At 47.2% G+C, this 21,615-nt stretch overlaps 1 protein-coding gene across 3 annotated transcripts; it reads right to left on the bottom strand.

The window, feature by feature from the left end:
- Nucleotides 1-309: 309 nt before the first annotated feature.
- Nucleotides 310-21,259, bottom strand: LOC142897415 (uncharacterized). 3 transcript variants are annotated; one of them, XM_076039736.1, is made up of 13 exons: nt 21,148-21,259; nt 20,935-21,109; nt 13,237-13,304; nt 12,488-13,040; nt 12,218-12,421; nt 11,276-11,370; nt 11,011-11,158; nt 8,799-8,867; nt 7,626-7,652; nt 7,106-7,123; nt 4,303-4,419; nt 3,551-3,610; nt 310-3,410 (listed from the first exon to the last, which is right to left on the bottom strand). In XM_076039736.1, exons 2-13 carry the CDS (start codon nt 20,996-20,998, stop codon nt 3,382-3,384), a joined length of 1,452 nt encoding a protein of 483 aa, XP_075895851.1. In that variant the 5' UTR covers nt 20,999-21,109; nt 21,148-21,259; the 3' UTR covers nt 310-3,381. The 3 variants fall into 3 exon arrangements, with proteins under 3 accessions (XP_075895851.1, XP_075895849.1, XP_075895850.1); XM_076039734.1 differs by having other exon boundaries at nt 12,218-13,040; XM_076039735.1 differs by lacking the exon at nt 7,626-7,652 and having other exon boundaries at nt 12,218-13,040.
- Nucleotides 21,260-21,615: the final 356 nt, after the last annotated feature.

The following is a 21,615-nucleotide window of genomic DNA, read 5'->3' as shown; positions in this document are numbered from 1 at the left end:
ACCCTGCGTCGGTGTGTGACGACAGCTTGACTCACGTGTATGTGTGCCTGACCATTAACACCCGAGGATGTTCCCACATTTTTAATTTCCCAGGTGTGATTTTATAGACCTGTCACCATCAATCACTGATTCATCACTTGCGAATGTGGAAAATGTCTACACATCCTGTGTCCAAAACTACCAGAGGCCTTCCGTGCCATGTTTTACGATGGCTGAACGCTAAACAGTAAAAATAGTTGTATTCAAATTGCATAACTGAGATGAGGACACGCACGCAAGCGCACACATATAGAAAAACAAGACTCAGGCTCCCACAAAAACTTTTTATTTGACTCCTTAAACATTATTTACAGAATTCCAGAAGAACAACACCAGATGTCAAAAAATTAAGAAGGCAGTTAATCAACAAAATGAAGGGGGGAAAAATACAGAAGATTTAAATAATGAGGAAGAGTCACAAGTCGGAATCAGAATATGAAGTGCCTGTATGAATCAAAGTGTGCACACCATAGGAAATGGCCTCTCCCATAGAAACCGCGTTAATAAAATCAATTAGAAAACACCTGCGTTGTCCATCTCCTTTGTAGAGACGACGACATTGTTCTCAGTTCTCCTCTCTGGAAATAAAAATCAAGAGGCAACATAAGGCAGGACTGGTCAGACACAATGATTGATGCCAAAGCAGGTCATAACGTTTTACAATCTCGTTTGGATGCTGCGCTCCAGTCGTGTGTGTTTTTTTTTTCGTTTTTTTTTTACGAGGAATGCGAGCGGCTTGGGGCCGGAGGCAGCGGAGGACCGCGGTGCTGACAACGGCAGCGGGTCAACCTCGCGCTCGGGGGAGGATTTCAGTCATCTCAATCATCGACTCGACTTTGACTCCTCCAAAGGGGCACGACCCCCATTTTCAAAAAGGCATCGGCGGCTACATCCGAAATGCTCTGCACTCTTTTCTGTTTGCGTTTGGTGCACATCAGGTTTGACCCCCGTGACATCTTCCTAAGTGTTGTTCAGAGATTCTGTCTATCACAGGGTTAGAGGTTAGTGAAGGCATTTCAAACAGGGCCTGGACTCACGGCCTACACAGGAGGATTAATCGATATTTGACACCACAGACGGTTATTTCTCATCACGAGGCTAGGCTGTCGGCAAACAGTCTCTGTCCTGTATTGCAAATATATGGTGCTTTATACAAGTAAATCATTTTACATTGAACTACAGCATTATGCAACCTCTACAACCCTAATTCAAAGTGTTTTTTTTTTTTTTAAAGGGAGCGGAGCAAGTAAAAAAAAAAAAAAAAAGGCAAGGCGACAAAAATACAATCAGAGAAGTTGATATTTTTTGTGCTACAGCGGCAGAAAAAAAAGAAAAAACGGCGTCGGCTTTTAATTTCAGTCTTGACTGCTGCGAACTTTGCTGTTGTTGCTTTTGTTTCTCCCAGCAGTCACGACAAAATTGCACAACGAGGCATTTAATGAAAGGCCACGGTTTGGCTCTGACTGCACAATGCAGAAATTCATTATCAAAACCACAGGTGAAAAAACACACACACACACACACAAACGATGCAGAAACACGGTGACAGCGGCTGGCTTGTTCAACCAAAGAGACACACGACGAGGACGGTTTCACCACTGAAAGTACCAACAGAAGATGAACTGAGTTTTTCTTTTCAAAGAAAATAAATTGGAACCATATGGACACAAACACAGCAGCTGTTACATTTATGTACAAGAAGAAGCCTTTTTATAACCACCGAAACGATATTCAAGATCATACATTCCCCCATTTGTTGTAATGTTTTTCTTGTTAAATCCTCATATTATAGTAAACATTCATTTACAATATTGCCCTGTTTTCACTCTCGCTGTCCCACTGCTCCTCTGTCTGTGTCTGCCGATCGGTCAAGCCAGGCTGTGCCAGTAGAAGGCACTAGAGAGGAGAAGTTACTGCAACACAACTAGACTGACACACACATCGAAAACAATGTCTAAGGTCAACGTCTCTGCTTCTCTACTTTTTTTTTTGTCGTATTTTTTTGTTTTATTAAATTTCAGATTAGGCGTCGCCCGCCTCGCTTCAGCTCACCTCTCAAACGTTGTTATTTTTTGATTAAAAAACAAAACAAAAAAAAAAGCACTTTCTGCTGTGTTCTTTAGTGTGTCCGTTCTAAGTGTCACGCACCTTTTGTTTCATCTAGTGAACAAAGGAAAGTGGTGGCAGCAGGGAACCCATGGCTGGGCCCCCTTTCATCCACCAGCAAAACAACACATTTACACACACAAATCCACACACACACACACACACACACACACACACACACACACACACACACACACACACTTACTGACATCAGAAGCCTAATAAACACACCAGACTATTTAACAGCGTCCTTAATACTCGTGCAACAGGATGTCGCCCTACTTCTACTCGCTCTGAACCCCTCCGTCACACAGTTGCGTTGCAGGGACACAGTCTGAAGGGATCCAGTGGATTTTCCAGATGGGAGACGGTTGGCTCAGTCTAACATGTAATTGGCGTGCGACGCAGACATACACGCGCACACTCACAATCACAAAGAAAATAACAATGTTTTTTTCTTTTTTAGTTCTCACGACATAAATATCCATCTCTAATTTTTATTCTATTTTTTTTTTTTTTTTTTAAATGTGGTCTTGTGTTTAGGCAACCTCAGCTGTAATCTCTTTAAACTGTGGGGGTTTCCATGAGAGCACAAAGCACGGCCGATCGCTTTGACTTCACCCTATGCGTGACATCTTGCGATCAGAAAAAAAAAAAGCCCTGCTGTGCACGTGCGTCCACTCCTCGGGCACGAGCACCATGGACGCACATGAAGACGGACGACACGTCTCTTGTTTCCTTTATTCCAATCCAGAACAGGGCTCGGCTGCCTGGCAGCGCGTCACCGCCCTCTTAACGGCATCGAAACAGCAAACTCAAGACTGGAAACATCATCCGCAAAGGGTGACTTGCGGAAAGATGCCGTCAGGATACTACGGACCAGAAATCACCATGCGTACGGAATAATGCATAAGCTAGTAGATTGAGCTGAGTTGCCACACTGCAACCAGCCACCAGAGGGAGCGGAGGATTTTACGATCCAACTAACAGCTATTGGCAGAAAAGTCGTCCATCTTCATATCAGTCAATGATGCACACGCAGACAGTCATACACTTATACACACTCACACACGCGTACACACACACACACGCACACACACATACACACTCACACAAACAGACAGCCCACTTGGGCGTCACAGTACTTTAGCTCTAAAGGAAGCAGAGCCTATCAGTGAGATTTCCACTGTGCTTTTGCCCGCAGTTGGTTGGGGCAGTCGTGTGATGGTCGCTGTTCTAGGATGAGTTCAACAGGTTGCTCAGGACTGCAGAAAAGGGAAGAACAAACACAGCGAGCTCATTAAAATGGATGTGTTTGATCACTTTTTGTCTGGATCTGTGTGTGTGTGTGTGTTCACGCGTGTGTGTGTGTGTATGTGGGCATGCGTGTGTGTGTGTGTCGTACCCTGGGGATCCGCCTGAGCCTCTGCCGCATCAGCCTTGCGTGCAGCTTCCGGATCTGCTTCTATACGGAATAAGACGAAAAAGGACAAAAAACAAACAGAGAGGCATCAAGTCATCGCTTGTCAATTCGGGTTTCACAAGCGTTCAGCTCACTGATCGTGACTAAAAGCACTAAAGCATAAACACCAGAGGGGGAGTTTCTAAAGATCCTGCGCCTGATCTCACCGCCGCTGGTGGAAAATTTGTGTCTTCAGCGCTCGTTTGCGATGTTCACTCACACGTACCATAAATTCTCGCCGTCGACATAAACGCTGAAGGTTGCAACCTTAATTCTGAGTTTGACTTTTCAACACTGCCCCGCTGAATGGCCTATTGTTGCTGTTGACTGTAAATGAAAAATTTGCTGATTTGGTTGAAGCGGCGTCCAAGATGTGCGTGCGTGTGTGTGTGTGCCTCCGCACGCACGTGTGTTTGTCTGTGTCAGAGAAAAAGACAGCTGATAGCAATTGACAACACTGATGTAAGGCTGAGTAAGAGGAACTGCCGGCGTCCAGCACACACACACACACACACACACACACACACACTGCTGCCACACCTATTTCTGACGAAAGGCGGTAAGAAGCGAAACGCTTCAGTTAAAAAGAAAATCTGCAATTTCTGGCTTCCGATTAAACGCTTTGAACAGCAACAGTGAGTCAAGTGTCAGTCATCGAGCGCAGCGGTGACAAAATCAGAGGCAAAAATAATTACCCTGTCGGTTGCTGAAGCACAGTTTCTTCTTCTGATAGGTGAAGTATCCAGCCACTGCTCCCACCGCTGCCACGATAATTGCGCTCAGGATGCCCGCCAAGGAGCCGGAGCCAGCCCCTGAGGAAAGAAAAGGGGGAAAACGGGGGGGGGGGGGGGGGGGGGGGGGAGAGGTGGCAGTCTGTTAGTTACAGCAGAAAACACAGCGGAAACTTTTCTTATCCTACTCCAATTCTTCCAGGCCTGAGCAACAGGGTCATGCAGTGATCAGCTGTCGCCACCAGGTGACGGCCGGCAGCCCGAAACCATGCCTGGAAATTCACCAGCGAGTCGCGTTAGGTAACGTGTGCGTGTGTGACCGCAGTGCAGTAGGCGAAAGAGAGTGAGAGATCACCTCCGGCGGTTTCTGATTCCATTCACCTGCGTGTGCTGTAATTTTACGCAGCATAAATCTCTCAACGCCGGCAAACCTGTTGCTGCGACTCTGAAAGTCGGGGGGGGGTCTGCGTGATGTGTCATAGCAGGCACACAAGTCCTCTCTGTGTCAATAGTTAGTTAGCTTCTGGAAGTTTTTTTTTATTTACCGTCAGTCTACCTCTAAAAATAGACTTTAAACACTTTAAACAACCGATTAACGCTGATTGGCTGAAAACTGGATATTGTTTAAACCTTACTGTACATGCCGGAGGTGCTTCTTCCTTCTAATAGAATGAAAGCTTAAATGACCTCATGGCAGATGTAAATTATTTACGCTCGTAACCAGTGTATTTGCTTTAAGCTTTACTGGATCAGACTTTATAGGGTGCATGACCTCATATTTCAAAGCAAACTTTCATAAAACTTGCTGATGAGACTCTCTGATGATATTTGTTCCAAGGTTGGCAGCAAAATGACTTGATTTTAGGGTTTGATGATGAAATAACATCTGCAACAAAAGGCAAGAAAAAAATGTCTCCCTAAACTAATCGACTGGCATCAATTTTCTTTTTATATGTGTTTTCTATCCGTTATCAGTTCCTTCCTTCCTTCCTTTTGGACGAGGAAAGGCAGGGATGGATGGATGAAAGCGGAGAGGGGTTGCAGCATGGCGGGATTTATCGGAGCGTGTCACGTTCCAAGTATGCAAAAAGGAGGGGGGGAAAAGCATGAAAGAAAGAGTCGGCGAGCAGTTAATTTTGCGACAAGCAGAGTTGAGAAACTCATGGGTGTGGCGTGAGTCAGAGGGCTTACGTGACTCCACATAAATTACGAGGCAGCGGGTGAGTCAGCGAAATTGAGGGGGGGATAAAAAAAAACAAAGAGTGATGTGAGTCAAAGTCGGAGAGGAAGAGTTGGCGTGCAAGCTCACGGAGGTGAAAGTCGACACACACACACACACACAAACACACACACACACACACACACACACACACACACACACACATATGCAAAGAGATAAACACCCAGGCAGCGTCCACGAGGGGCAGACGGATGGCAAAAACGTGTGGGAACATATGTGGTCAGCAGCCTCAGCCCCTATCGCATGTCTGTAGGCTGCAAGGAGACTGAGGGGAGCGGTGTTGGGGGGCATTGGGGGTCGACTATGGGAGCTGCAGTAAGGTCTGTCGTTGCATAAACCTTTATGCTGGTGTACTTGTGTACTTACAACCATTTTTTTATTCCCTTTTTATAGTGACGGTGAGTAAACCAAGAGTGAAAATGGAAGCTAATCATTGACCAGGGTGAAGTCTTTCATGTCCAGGGACTGAAGCTGAGGGCGAGGGTCAAGATGACTGACGAATGGGGCAAAAGGTTGCACCTAAAGGCTTCTATAGGAATCTTTTTTTTTTTTCTCCATTGCATCCATGTTGTCTTAACCTCTTCGGGAACAGTTAACCAAACAAACCTCGAGGATTTTTAACTTTGCACGCCAGATGGAACGTTTAACAATCCTCTCGTGTGTCCAGCTTGTAAAGAGCCCTCAGAAAACACTCGCGAAGGTGCGGCTGCTCCGACTGCTGTGATAAAGTGACAAACAACTTTTCCACTGCTGGCAAGACAGGTTTGAAAAGCGCTTCCTGTTGCGAAGACGGATGTGCGAGACCCCAATATGGCGGCGTGATGATTTTTCCCAGTGGCCACTCGAGGTACTGCAGCAAATGGGCAAAAAAAGCATTTCTTTCCCCGTAGACCACAATAGAAAAATAAACGCCTTTAAAACGACTGACAGGACGACTGTGACCTGGAACGCAATTCATATCAAATCTTTCTATTGTAGATTTTTCAGTTGTGGTCTTTTAGCCGTTTTAAAAAAACGATAAAGGTCAGAGAATCCTCAGAAAAGAGTTTATTGCCAGACGTCACAACGTCGTACGTGCTGCTGTGTCTCAGCTCGTTCTGATTGGCTGTACGTGTCTGTACGTGACGTTCTCCAGAATCGTTCTGATTGGCCAAATAGATCATGTGAGTTACAGAAGTGACACTACCGCACATGCTCTATGGGCCCATTAATGCTTTTTTTCGTATGCGCCGACTGAGCAACTTCATTGAAATGAATGGGCCGCCATCTTGGACTGTGGGGGCCTGGTCCGGCGTTAAAGTGAGCAAAGAGGCCGGGAGGAATGCCACGGAGCAGCTGCAGCCGCGCAGGGCCTTTTATAGCGCCGGACAGGGCGTCAGGGGAGGAGGGCTCGCATCGTAGGTGTGTCTAGGGGCACTGCGGGGTGTGGGTGGGTTTTTTTTTTTCCCGTGCGTTTGTGCACAACACAAAGCGGGAGGATAGGTGGGGAGGGGAGGAAGGAGGATGGCGAAAGAGGCGATGACTCACCTTTCCCCTCGGGCTTGTCTGCGAGTGGGGAAGAGAGGACACACAACAAATACGGTTAGCGACAGGCACAAACGGGTTTAACAGTTTCACAAGGGCACGTTGACAAACATCCCTGGCATGAACAGCCGACCGCGCAGATCATTTATATGAAGAGGCATAAACACCTGTCACTCCGTTTGAGGAGTGACAATTCATATTTTTGGGTGAAAATGTAAAAAAAAAAAAACTTTAGGGTCTGAGATTGTTTGAGCTAAAACGAGAGCGGAGAGGACATTTTCCGCTGAATCCTGCATCCTGTTGTTGCCAGAGGCGCCCTGATAACTTCCTGACTGCTCCGTCCAAATTCCAGGGAGAAACTCATGGCTGCATAGCTACCAGCGTATCCGACGCGGGATTCCATCAGATTTCTTTCCACTGAAGATGAGGGGCCGTGATTTTATTTTTTCTTTTGCAATGCACATTTTTGTACACAGACACACTGGGGGGGGAGGGGAAGGGGGGAGAGATGCGTATATCTTACCATCTCCTGTGGCGCCAGAGACATGCGCTGAAGCAGAAAAGAGGGAAAGACGGGAAAAAAAAATTAACAAGCAAAAAGTGATAGGAGAGCAATCATATCAGCCTCTGGTCAGTTAACGGAGAGCAGCCGTGCAAACGCGGGAGAAGGCGACTGCGATGGCTTAACGACATGCAGGCATTCAGGGGTGAACCGGAGCCACGTTTCCAGCAGCGTGACCCCCCCGGAGGATTTGTTAAGCTTTCGGCAGCGCAGCGAGGCAGAAACATGCCCCTCCTGATCTTCAAACATGCAAAACGAACAACCCACACGTCGCTTTCTCCTTGCGCACGTTTGTGTTCGCCCCCGGGGACCTCGCGGCGGTTCCCTACCTGCTGCGACTTGACAAAGCCGCTAATGGCGGCGCACAAAAGGAGAGGGCCTTTCACCAGATTCGAAATGATTACAGCTATTTAGATGAATCAGCTTTGCGTGGGGTGTGTATGTGTGTGGGGGCTCTGGGGGCACTGGGAGAGGCGACCGCAGATAAATTAGCGTTGAAAGGTTTGTGTCAGTCAAAAATTGCTCCGCGGGGCTCGAGAGTCGACTCTCTCGCAGCTCGGGAGGTAACAATGAGGAAGAAGCCGCTTGCCTTGTAATTACGATGAACCTCATCCCAGAGATTCGCCGCGCAAACACACACGTGATTGTTTCATCGAGCGGCATCTTGAAACCATTTCCAGCTGAAAGACGACTGGTTTTCTTTTCTTGCAGGTCTAAATGTTCTGCGGAGATTCGTCTCGGCGTCCTTCCTGCTGGTGGCGGTGGCGCGTCCTCGCGGCGCAATCTCTCAGATTGTTGATTGTTTTGATTGTTTTGGCTTCATTATTCGGTCGTCAAGTCGTGCCGCTGGCATCGGGCCAGACCCGCCAATTAAAAGACCAGTAATTGATCACCCACTGTTTGAGTCCCGACGCAAACAAGGCTCGTACAAATAAAGATGAAAAAGAAACTGTGGAGGGGGTGGGAGGAGCAGATGCTTTCAAACTCTACCGGCATCTTTTTATCTTTCTTTTTTTTTTTTTTTGCTCCAACAGATCAAATGTCAGATATGCCGTACAGCACATCAGGGAGAGATTAACAAAACTCGAAAACACTGATAAAAATCAACAGACAGCAGTGGCAGTAGTGACTTACCCCCGCTCTGTGATGAGCTGTCCCCGAGGGTGTCCTTTCCCACAGCATCCTCTTGGTTGAGATCACCCGCTGGAAAGAAGTTATTACAGAGTTATTACATAGTCGCTGCAGAGGGGAGGGGAATCTCCTCGTTGTCGTTGTTTTGCATGTTGCACTGCCAAGTCAACCGTCGTTAGAGAGTTTTTTTTTGTCACTTTAGTCTCGACTCTGATCTGAACAGCAACCCTCAGTTTGACTTTCGGCTATAGTCATCAGGAGCACGCACCAGTGAGTCATACAACACACAAGATGGTTGCTCTACAAAAGAGTCTGAGGCTTTTTTGTTTTTTTTTTTAAACAATTTTATTTTAATGAAAGCCTTGTGACGTTTGATTACACAAAGCGCATGCAGCGAAGTGAGAGCGCCACTCGTCACAAAGGAACGTGCTGCTGAAGAGCTGATTTACAGTTTCAGCCGAGACCTTTTCACGTCCTCAAGACTTTCAAGACTTTCAAGTCTTTCAAGGTTTCACTGTAGCCATCATCTGGAAGGTAACTGGGTGAACCGCATGTCTGTCACGGCCACAGACTTCCTCGCCATCACCAACAGCTGGTTGGTGGCTTTTCCCTCTACTCACTGGATGCTGGATGATTGGTTCAAGCCAGCCGAAGTTGGAATCAGCTTTCTGATTTGTGCGCTGAAACCTCTGTGCTTCAGCTGCCTTGGCATGCAAACCGAGCGCCGGCGCTGAGTCGTTTCTAACTGCTCGCCCAATGTGCTCCCAGCAGATCATGAGATCTCAAACAAAGCTCATATTCTTTAAATTCACCATCACATCAAACAGCAGATGCTTCTGTAATCAGAATGAATGAAACTACTATTCCCCGAAGGAGGAAGGCCCTGATCAAACCCAAGGGTGTGTCATTATGTTCCAAAAACACAAAAGTTAGGCGGAATATCTGGTTTACTTTCCTTCCAAACTGCCTTTTATATCTATTAAAATAGAAAAACAGGAATGTTATTTCAACGAAAAACTGAGTCACATTGTGGGTCTGGAAAAATTCTGATCTTTAAAACTTTGGCGGATAGGATGTGGATGTCTAAATAACCGTCTCTGAGATCTAAAGGAGGGCAGTTTGAGTTGACAGAGGGGCGGCGCTAACAACAAAGTTAGTTCAAATTCCATAAATGGATCAAGGATTGGTGATGAGCGGATCTGGAGCTGTTTGCAGAGAGACAATCCAAGATTTATTTCTTTATCCCACTTTGAAATGACATCCGAAAGTAATTTCAGCTAGAAAAGCTTCGATTTCATAATGCAACATATTTATATTTTGTTGACTTAATAGACTTTGTGAACATTTAGTCTGATAAGTAAACAGACCAAACTTTTAGGTCCTGCTAAACAGTTTCCCAAACAGAGTGTTGGGTTGTAGGCCATAGAATGAAAAAAACAAAACAGCCTCCGGAGGAACAAAGCGGTATTACAAGACAAAGGCTGTCTTTGTTTTACTGGTTAAATATGTAACTTTAGCTGCAGAAACATCTTCAAAGCCGTTTGATTGAAAAACAACCGTTTTTCTGCAACATTCCGACAAGAAGACCTTCCATTTGTTTTCAAACTCACTTCACAAAAATTCAAATGATCCATTGAAATAATTATTTTTGATAACCCAAACATCTCATTTGTGGGAGTGAAAAGCGGTGCAAAAAAAGTCTCAGAGTGATTCATCTCATTTCACACAAATCCACATCTGTTTCCACAGTTTAAGAAAAAAGGGAGTAACGGCAAACTGATATATGATACTGCATAGAAGAAGGACGAGTCATTTCTTTAAAATGACGGATGATAGTAAGGATAGCACCGGCAATTTCTGGGGGTTTCCTGGGATCAGACGACGGCAGGGCGGCGGCCGAGTGCGATTTGACTTATTGCGCTAGGTTCAAACTTTGAGGGTAAGATAACAAGAGAGCGGTATTATATAAATCCACCCAGTTCTTTTTAATTAGAACAAATGTCCCACCGGACTGCAAAGTAAACAGGTTGGAAGTGCAAAGCCAAGGTGTTTGTCGCTGTTGAAGATTTCCAACCAGCACATGCATGCTAGTGATGCACACACACGCAGCATGGGTGTCCTTCCTGCTTTTAGAACAGTAACATGGAAACGTGCTAGGGGCAATTCTTTCTTCACGACTGAGGTTAAATACCTTAGAAACACGTGTTTTTCATACCTCCAGGGATGGGGGCATGTTCTGCTCTTCTGACTGCTGGGACTATTGGTTCGGGATCGACTGCTTCACTACCATCGGCCGGCTTGTCGGAATCGCTCTTGTCGTCCGCCACCGAGGGATCGGAGTCACTGCTGCCGTCAGGCTGGCTCTGTTGAAAACACGCAATCTCATGCCAAAGGGCTTCCGTATGCCATCTCTGTTTGTATTTGTGCACTTGCAAATTTATCATTCATTGCACCCACGAGAAAGGTGATGTGCAACTGACCCCCTGAGCAGGCGTGTCATCGTTGTTGGAGGTTGCGTCATCGTCTTTGTCGTCAGCCGGTTGCTCATCTTTGGCAGCGTCAGGGACTGCGGGGTCTGAATCGAAGCGGCAGAGAAAATAAAAAAGGCAACTTTGACTCAGGGAAGGGCAGTATGATTGACACATGGACATGGTGAATGGGAGAGAATGCCTCTTGTGGTCTGGTTTATTTTTTAGACGTCTGCTTTGAGGCAAAAGTGTTAACCTTCAGTCTCTTTCTTGGTATATTTATTTTGCAAAAGAGCAGAGGAGTAGTTGTAGCAGAGCATCAATATTTCAAAAAGCAAGTATTTCTTCCCAAACCGATTCTAAAAATCAATACCCGGTGAAATGATGAGGCAGACAGGGTTTGTCAAGCTCAAAAACAAAACCAAAGCCAACTTCATGCTCTCTAAGCTTCAGCCCTGCGACGCCGGCAGGCAGACACCCTCTCCGAGCCTTGCAGACATGTGGTCCCCTGTCTGGAACTGTTAACATGAGGAGGTTAACAGGTGTCACTCGTTCCATCGCCTCCAAATAACCTGACATTCAAGGGAGCAGTAAAGCCCCGTCGGGCCGCCCAATCAGCACGAAGCAGTCGGGCACGAGCCCATAAATCTTGCTCAAGTGGACACTTTTGGAAGGTGGCCCCTCGGGCTCCGGCTCTGCCAGTCTGTGGCCACGCTGGGGTGTTCGCTTTCATGATTGTTTGTTTAAAATTGGGCACTTGTGATAGCACCGTGCACGAGGCGAGGAGGTTTGCTGCTGTAAGTTCTTACCTGCTCTAAACTCTAAAGTCTTTTCTCTCCCGCTTGTGAAGTGAATCTAAACTAATTGCAAAATAAAGGTATGGAATTGGAATTAAACTTGCGTCTTACTCTGACTTAAAATAAAGAGCTGCTATACTTGGTATTCACTGACTACCTTGTGCAGATGTGTCTGCTTCTCCAGCTGCAGGAGCATGTGCATCTGCGTCACCGCCTGCAGGGGGGTCTGCATCTGTGTCACCAGCGGCAGGAGCATCTGAGTCTGCGTCTCCGGCTGCAGGAGCATCTGAGTCTGCGTCTGCGTCTCCGGCTGCAGGAGCATCTGAGTCTGCGTCTGCGTCTCCGGCTGCAGGAGCATCTGAGTCTGCGTCTCCAGCTGCTGGAGCATCTGAGTCTGCGTCTGCATCTTCGGCTGCAGGAGCATCTGCATCCGTGTCGCCAGCTTCAGGAGCGTCAGCATCCGCATCCGAATCTGCGTCTCCAGCTGCAGGAGCATCTACATTCGTATCATCATCTGCAGGAGCGTCCGCATCTGCGTCTCCAGCTGCGTCTGCGTCTCCGGCTGCAGGTGCATCCGCATCCGTGTCACCATCTGCAGGAGCATCTGCATCCGTGTCACCATCTGCAGGAGCGTCATCTGCTGCATCTCCATCTGCAGGTGCATCATCTGCTGCATCTCCATCTGCAGGGGCATCTGCATCTGCGTCTCCGCCAGCAGCATCATCTGCTTCCGTGTCTCCAGCTGCAGGATCCTCATCGGCCGCATCATCGGCCGCATCATCGGCTGCATCATCGGCCGCATCATCGGCAGCATCATCGGCCGCATCATCGGCGGCATCATCGGCAGCATCATCGGCAGCATCATCGGCTGCATCATCGGCTGCAGGAGCCTCTTCTTGTGAGCCTTCATCTGCAGCAGGATCTGGCTGATCACCTTCTGAATTAGGGTCCGCGACATCATGCTCACTCGCTGGTGCATCCTGTACCCAGCCCCAGACATACACATCTCATGAAGAAATTATCATTTAAGATGATGTCATGCTAGAGAAGACCTTGCAAACACAAACACGGATTTGATTTCAATTCGACAGTGAAAACAGAGACTGCGTCCTCAAAAATAGCCTCAAATATATGAGAAATTACCTTTCTCATACAAAAAAAGGTTGAAACACAGACCTGATCTTGGTCTCCGCTCACGGGAACGTCTGGTGGTGCTGCTCCCTCGTCTGTCTGGGCTGCATCTTCTACAAAGAAATAGGCCCAAATCACTCTTTTGCATTGTTTTGCCTTTACTAGGACAATCTTGACAAGAAATATGAATACAGATGCTACAGAGTATGCTTGAGTCAGGAAGGATATGGTTTTATTTATATATTTATGTATACCACCAACATACCAATACCAAAAATACGAAATTTGACATTTGATATTCAAAGCAGAGTTTTTCAGCTGTTGAGGAACAAACAAAAGGAGGAACAATGTCATTTTGGAAAACATTGCACATCCTGTAAACATCTGCAATGTTCCCGAAAGGTCTCGGTCTGGGAGGCCAAACGCTGTTTTGACAGCTGACATTAAAAATTATGAAGGGGCAGATTTCTAATATTGTACGATTTTGTGATAAAGTTAAACAAAACATCAAATACTATTCAGACTCGCTCCAACGCCTGTCAAGGTCAGAGACAAAGACTGACAGAATCTCATCACTCTGAGAAAATCCATCCCAAACACGCAGCTGAAGAACCGGGATCAGCGTCACTGGGGAATGACAAGAAATAATAAAACTGCCGGTGAGGCGTTTGCTGCAATCATTGGACCTCATGAATTTATTAAAGGTGCTGAGACTGGGGATGGAGAAGCCTCTCATATCTCTTCCGAGACAGAGAATGGTTCTCTTCAACGTTCTAAGCCAAAGAAAATCGATGTAATTAGAGAAGACGTGATTTTAAAGATTTATAATGCCCTCCTCGCAAGCGTATAGTAAATACGCATTCCATTAGATGGAATATATCTTCCTCAGGAAAAACAGCAGGAGATTTCATTGGACGGTGGTGGTTTAAAGCCCGCCCGGCTACCTCGAAGCCTGTGTTATCGATCATTGATCGATCATCAGCAACGTTACTATTTGGTTTTTGTTTTTGTTTTTGTTTGTAAAAAAAAACAAAAAACAAGGAGGGAAAATTTGTTTTGACTTCACCAGAAAATGCCAGATGTCTGTTCCTGATTAGCAGCGTAGCTTTTACAGCGAGTCTCTACGCTCTGCGCTCGTTTTGCCAGCGAGTTGAGCAACCCAGAAACTTTTAAGAACTGCAGTCATGTCGACCGTAGCCGGTTCGCAGGGAACCGACGGCTGAAATGGAAATTGAAAACACACCTCGGCCCATCTGCTATTTTAAAGAGAACAAAATAAAAAATGACAAGAAAGGCTGCTAAGATTTCGTGTATTCAACGCGCTCTGCGACAACCGTGAGCACGGGCGTGCACGCGCACGGACGCACGTGCACGCTCACAGAGCCACACCCTGGCCTGATGAGTTCCTGATGTGCGCACTCTGTTCGGCCGGCCGTTAGCGGCTGACGGAGGCATCAATCACGCCTGACCTGCCTGAGCGCGACCTGCTCCGGGACTTGACCTCCGCGCTGGCTTTGCAACTCGGCACTAATGAGAAAATACAAAGCGCACGCCTTCGTCACGACGAGTGTGTGTGTGTGTTCGAGCCGCCGCCGCGAGATTCCCCTGTTGCATGCGAGGAGCTGAGGCAGCACAGGGAACCCTGACTTGATGGTTTTCTGCTCGTCTGCATTCAGCAGCACCTGGTGCAGGTTCATTAGAGCGGTGCACTCTTTCTTTCTTTCTTTCTTTCTTTCTTTCTTTCTTTCTTTTCTTGTTTGGGTAACTTCTTTCTCCATAAACAACTTCCCAATTATAGCTTCAGGCCTTTTGGATTCACTTTCGATAAAATTATCAGGTAACTTCAATGCATAAACAACTAAAAACTGAAGTCATTAGTAAAGCTGCCTATGGTTGACAGACTGCAATCAAGAATATTGTGTTTTGTTCACACCCTCGGGTCCCATGGCTGTTTTCAGTCGTCATATTCAAGAGAACTTGATCTCGCTGCGGTTGGTGTTGGCCTTGAAGGCTTGTTGGTCTTGCGGTTGTTTTTTAATTAAACTGCTGTTCATGACTTGACTGGAAACCTGTTAGTTAGTTGCAACCTTGGGTGGCTTTTTTAAAAAAAAAGAAGACTTTTGTGAGTTTGATTATATATTTCTTTTGTCATTTTAATCCAAACACACTGCAAAACACGACAGGCACCGGGCCGAGCGCAGGTGCACAACGGACGGATCATGAGACACATCGGGCGCCTCGGCATCGCAGGTCTTCTCCCGTTCTGCCTGCCGTAAGAAACCAAACAAAAGAAATGACATGATATCTTTCTTTTGCTGCTGTTGCTGGCTGCCAAGCGCATTCCCATTAAAGGATCACGGTGTGAGCCAAGGCAGATTGTATCAGTCGCTGAAACCCTGAGGGAGAGCAGCGCTAACGCATCTGAAGTATTTCCATTGCGCCGTAAATTCTCAAGAGCTGAGCACTGGCGGTGACAGATGCACACACGCGCACACACGCACACACACACACACACACACACACACACACACACGCACACACACACATTCACACCCTTGTTAAATTTTCTCCCCAAAACCAAATTTTGCCCACTCAGGTTATTTGCCATTAGCATGACTCAGCACACGCTTTGGGTCCCCGACGCACCAGAAACTTAGATATTAAATACAGATGCGATGTTGCAAACAGCAGCAACCACAAAGACTCTCTGTCTTCACCGTCCTCACGGACGCTCACCCGCCGACAGCAGGTGTGTTGCATTGGTGGACGACAAAACTAAAGAAAGTGCGACAATTCTCGTCAACTCGGACCCTCCGATTGTCCATGTAAGACAAGGCGGCGGCTGTGATGATGATGTAATGTAATGTGCATGTGTGTGTGTGTGTGTCTCTATGTGTGTGTGTGTGTGTGTGTGTGTGTGTATGTGCGTGTGTGTGTGTATCCATTTGTCGTGCCATCTCATGGAACATTCTGTTCCCCATGTATCTGTCTGCCACTTCCTCACCATAACTATCTCTCTCGCTCTCTCACACACGCACACGCGCGCACACACACACACACACACACACACACACACACACACACACACACACACAAATACACACACACACCATAGAACCCCCTACTTCCTAAACACACACCTATTTGCACGCAGACAGGCACACATGCGTGCCTTTAAACTCATAAAAGCCCCCCCCGCCACCCTTCCACGCCCCCCCGCACACACACCTTTCGGTCCAAACACGCAAACAAGCACATGTTCGTACACATGTAAGTCGGCAGCAACACCCCCACCCGCCCCCCCTACACCCACCCCAACACACACACCCCCAAACTCTCAAACCCTGAGCAAGCTGTTTTGCGTTAGCGCAGCAGTGAGACAAACTGTTGCACGCACACACACTCAAACCAACCCCACCCCCCCCTTCCTTTCCTCAAGTCTGTTTCCCCTCTTTCCTCTCTTCTTCTTGTCCTTCTTCTTCTTCCTCCTCCTCCTCCTCCCGGACTCTCTTTTATTTCTTTCTCTGTCACAGCTTTCCCTCAAGGCATGATGAGTCATCTCTGTGTGTGTGTGTGTGTGTGTGTGTGTGTGTGTGTGTGTCTTCAACACGGCTGCACGCTAGTGTATGGGAACTGCTCCGCATGTGCAGCGTTAGAACTGCTAAAAGCCCCCCTAGAGGAAAACTCTCAAGTTGAACCAGTTTACACATGTGGGAAACCACCAGACTGCTGGTAACACTGTGTTCTTTTTCAGCCTGCCGCAGTGCCTGTATTCATTGATGACACGTCTTGTGAAACACTTAATGCCAGAGACTGATTTATATAGATGAATGGCGGGCTTTGCGAAAAACGGTCTGATGAAAAATGGTAAATAATGGGCGATTATTGTGGTCCTCTCACTGAAAACTGTGACACTGTTTGGCCTGATTAGAAACAGGCTGTCTGCTGACAAAGCTAACAAAGCTAACAAAGAGCAAATTTCCACGGTTCTGCATTTTTTGGACAACTTCCCTCAACAACCTAATGGCGATCCTGCCAGTCACGACCGCTACGCCGTGCAGCTCCATGTGATCCATTAAGCTAAAAAAAAAAAAAAAAAGTTCACTCTTGCATTTCAGCCCCTCCGCAGATCAAGAACGCAGCCCTTGAAGTTGATATAATGGCTCCTTTAGCAAAAGCGGAATCCAAAGAATAGACTGAGTCAGAGTCCTGTGGAAAACCTTTGCACCTGAATAAACCCATTAACGCGCTCTTTGGTGCTACGGCATATTCTTTGGAGTCTGCTTTTGCTGAGACATCTGCTGTATTAACTCTGAGTCATATTGGCAAACACCTACGCCTCTGAAAGTGTCGAGTGAAACAAAAAAAAAAAAAAAACACAACAACTTTACATTGTTTGGTATTATTTTTGAAAAAGTTTGAATGGATAATAACCATAAAAATAATAAAAACATAAAAAAAAAACTCCACACATACACAATGAACAAAAGTAAATAATCATCTGAAGATCTGGGGTGGGCATGCTGAGACTCCACAGGCGCCGCAGGTTGGCATCGGTCCACTGACTTTGTGCCAAAAGATGTAAAATTCTTTTGCAGTGCAAAAATGAGATTAGAAACTACACAAAGGATATTAAAATTCATTTTGCAGTGATAACTTTAAATCTTTTAAATCAGGGCGATACATTTTTAAAAATGTACATATTAACACAACATGCTCGTATTCTTGCTTAAACCCGGACCCTATGACTCCACAAAACTCTCATGCCTGCTTTGTAAACGCAACGCCAAGGGGCTGATTAGCTTAGCTTAGCGCGGCATCTGGAAACAGTTAGGAACAGCTGATCTTAGCCCGCGTTCAAAGGTAACAAAATCTGCCGCCCAGCACCTCGACAGCTCACTAATTAACACGATATGTCCAGTTTAAGGCCGTCTTCCCGGAGCCTTCCGTCTGGGAGGGAGTTGCCGGGTTTTTTGGCCACAAAGCAACACAGCACATAAACGTCTATACAGTAAAAAACCGCATGTTGTCATGTTTACACTCGTGCACATTTGAACAGCGGGATTTAACTGGTAAGCTTGTGAGGATCTGGCAGATAAATTTCTGCAGCCCTGGCTGTGTCCGAAGGCCGCCTGGTCTCCATGTGACACTAATGTTTAGTTCAAGTGTTGCTGGTAACATCGTTTCTACAACAAACCCGTGAAAAGGGTGGCAATCTTTTCATGTGAGCCCTGGGAAAGACAAAAAAGTAAAGAAGTAAATAAGCACGTTTCCCCAGAGAGCTGAACTTTACAATGATAATTAATGTGTTTTGCAAAACAGAGTTTGAAACAAAAAAAAATGTTCCCACATTTACAGCAAATGAAGAGAAATGAACAGGAAAAGTTTTAGCTGTTGGTTTTTGGGTTTGTTTTTTTTGTTTTTTACCAAGACTGAACATGTTGCATCACACAGGTGAGGCACTACAGCTCTGGCACATGTCGAAATCTGCAGTTCTAGTCAGTTTGTAGTGTTCTCTCTCTCTCTTTTTTTTAATGTCGTGCGGAAGCAGCGGGATGAGATTACGGGCACGCAACATCGATAATTAAAGGGCGACTCGTGACAAGGCCGTCGTCTGCGACACCAGATGCCACTTCCTCATGAGAGAGGAATCTAAAAAATGCCGGCCCTTTTAATTCCCTCTACCGTTCTTTTTCCCCTTTGCTGAGGGAAGTCACGGCGTAGCAAAGGCGGAGAGAGGCGTCGGCCCGCCTTGCATAACGCGGAGACTGGAGAGTGTCAAAACCACCGAGAGGAGAGAAATGCCACTTTCCTCTGCTCCCCCTGAGGCCGCACTTGTGCGAGGTCACCTGAGTTTGGCATGTAAATTAGGTAGGGGGGAAAGAAAGGGGTGGAGGGGGGAAAGTGGAGGGTTGTTGGGTGCTCGAGGTGAGGCTTTCACCTGACGGCCGGGCCCTCCCCTGTAACAGTACACCTGAGAGTGTGCGAGTGTTTGTGTGCGGGGCCATAACACAAGACAATGTCCTGACAAGCACAATCCCATTGTGCGTCTGTGGGACAAAGTGCTCTTTTCACTTTGCATTGTGCGGACGGCACCAACGCGTCTCGCAAAGTGGTGGAAACGAGATGCTGTGTGTGTGTGTGTGTGTGTGTGTGTGTGTGTGTGTGTGTGTGTGTGTCTGTGTGTGTGTCTGTGTGTCTGTGTGTCTGTGTGTGCGTCTTTCACTTTTCTGACAGAAACAAGCTGCGAACACTTTGGAGACACATACGTGATGTGAAGTCGACCTGCACACCCATGTACTAATGAAGTGCTCTCACTCCGACTCCCACTCCTCCGTACCTTGGGGTCGGAGCCCACACCCTCCCACACACTTTCCCCTCACACACACACTCAAACACGCACAGATGCAGAGGACCGTGTGGAAGACTAACCAGTGTGTGTGTGTGTGTGTGTGTGTGTGTGTGTGTGCTGGGGAGTTGTCTACAGCTGAGGCTAGATCTTGTTACCAGGACACTCCCTACTCCTCAAACTTGTACAGCTTGGGTGCACAATATACAACACACAGCTTAAATGGCATGGGGCACTAACTTAATACCTTCATTTCATTTGGTCCAAACTGTGAACTGGTTTGTAACCTGAACCTCGGTGAAATGTATGCTTGCGCATTTGTACTTAGGTGGGTTGCATCTGTGTGTGTGTGTGTGTGTGTGTGTGTGTGTGTGTGTGTGTGTGCGGGTGTGTACTTCCTCTTTTTACAGGTAATAAAAAAAACGAATTAAACCGGTAGGGCGAGCTCAGCCCCCGGCTCCCATCCCCAAAGCACCAACGTTCGACGGAATTCTGTTTGCACAATAACGAAGAGCAGTTTAACCGAAATGCTGTTTACACAATGAAAGAAAAGCTTTGCCTTCACTCTTTTATCCTCTGCCAACTTTCCCCCCCCATTTTTTTTCAGCCTCCAAAGCGTCTCACACCTTCCGTCTCTGTGGTACCGCCAGACCACGTGAGATCATTGCCCAGGCAAAGAGAGCAAGGCGAGCTGGGGCAGCGGGCCACATCACGAAGGGAAGGGAGAAGGAAAGGGTGCAAAAAAAAAAAAAAAAAAAAACAAGCGCAGAGGGAGGAGAAAAGAAAGGTGGGGAGGTGAAAAGATGGGATGGGAGGAGGACAGAAAGGACTGGAATTCTTCGAGAAGGACAATGGGACCACCACACCCCTTTGGTTCAGAACCAGCGTCCGAAAGCATGTGGCCACGACGCACACACACTAGGGGGGGGGGTCAGTTGACAAGGAAGCGGGCAGCAGGGGTGTCACATTAGACCGCACAGATCGCTGTTTAATATTATTATTATTTATTCATTTTTGGAGAGGGGGGGGGGGGGGGGGGGTGATGGATAGGCGGCCATGAAGGCAGCCAGACGTGCAGACTGAGACTGCTGAAAGGTGAATGGGGAGAAATGTGCCAGCGGGATGGAGGTGGGTGGGTGGGTGGTGGTGGTGGGGAGTGCACGGACGGTGCAGCTGTGGACGGTGAAGGGGAAACAGATGGTGAGACAGACAGGTGAGAGGGAGGAGGTGGTGGTGGTGGAAGGGGTAGACAAGGAGACAGAGATGACTGGCATACAAAGACAGACAGACGGACGGACGGACGGGCGCCAGACAGACGGAGCTGCAGCCGTCTGGCTTCAATCAATTGAGGAAGGGATGGGGAGGGGGTCGGGCGGGGGGGGGGGATAATTTACCTTGCGCACGGGCGCCGGCAGTCAGCAGGCTCCCTAATAGCAGAATCCACAGGTATGACATCATCGGAACACGGTGTTCTGGCGTGGACTGGACTGGACCCGGCTGGCTGGATCTCTCTCGGCCTCTCACACGAGACAATTAAGGCGGCTCGACGAGGGTTTCTCTCTCTCTCTCTCTCTCTCTCTCTCTCTCTCTCTCTCTCTCTCTCTCTCAGGTGTCGGCGTTGTGCGCTTGCGTGCGTGCGTGCGTGAGTGCGTTCTCCCCTCCAAAGGTGCGCTGATGCTCGGCTGAGTGCGCGCGTCGTCTCTCCTCCTTTCCTATTGTCTGGATTGGAAGAGACAGAGTCCAGTCTTTATTAAGGTGGGCGTGTCTCCTCCTCTACCACCCCCGCCAAAACACACACACACACACACACACACAGAGCAGGGCAATGCCCCCGCCGTTAACCAATGGCGTTTTTGCAATCATCGCACCGATCCCATGACTGATAAAGAGGATTTGGAACAGGCGCTCCTTCATTTGAAAGGGGGGGGTGGGTGATAAAAACGTATTTCATGATGGTTCAGATTCTGGGATTGCGCAGGTTAAGGTAGGAGAACACCGCTTTAAAAAAAAAAAAAAAAATGTAAATAATGAACATACCTACAATTCAAATATTCTGTAGAATGAGACTTCATCAG

This window comes from Nelusetta ayraudi, unplaced genomic scaffold, assembly GCF_046127955.1.
Source record: "Nelusetta ayraudi isolate G7.1 ecotype Tasmania unplaced genomic scaffold, CSIRO-AGI_Nayr_v1 ptg000060l, whole genome shotgun sequence".
NCBI classification, from domain to species: Eukaryota; Metazoa; Chordata; class Actinopteri; order Tetraodontiformes; family Monacanthidae; genus Nelusetta; species Nelusetta ayraudi.
The sequence above is the reverse complement of the archived record's forward strand: the minus strand, read 5'-3'. Positions and strand labels throughout refer to the sequence as shown.

Coding starts and splice junctions, on each gene's coding strand:
- LOC142897415 (XM_076039734.1), bottom strand. CDS start 20,998: ATGATGTCATACCTGTGGATTCTGCTATTAGGGAGCCTGCTGACTGCC. Junction 11,371..12,217: donor AGCAGACACATCTGCACAAG/GTAGTCAGTGAA, acceptor GCTTCGATTCAG/ACCCCGCAGTCCCTGACGCT. Junction 11,159..11,275: donor ATGACACGCCTGCTCAGGGG/GTCAGTTGCACA, acceptor TGTTTTCAACAG/AGCCAGCCTGACGGCAGCAG.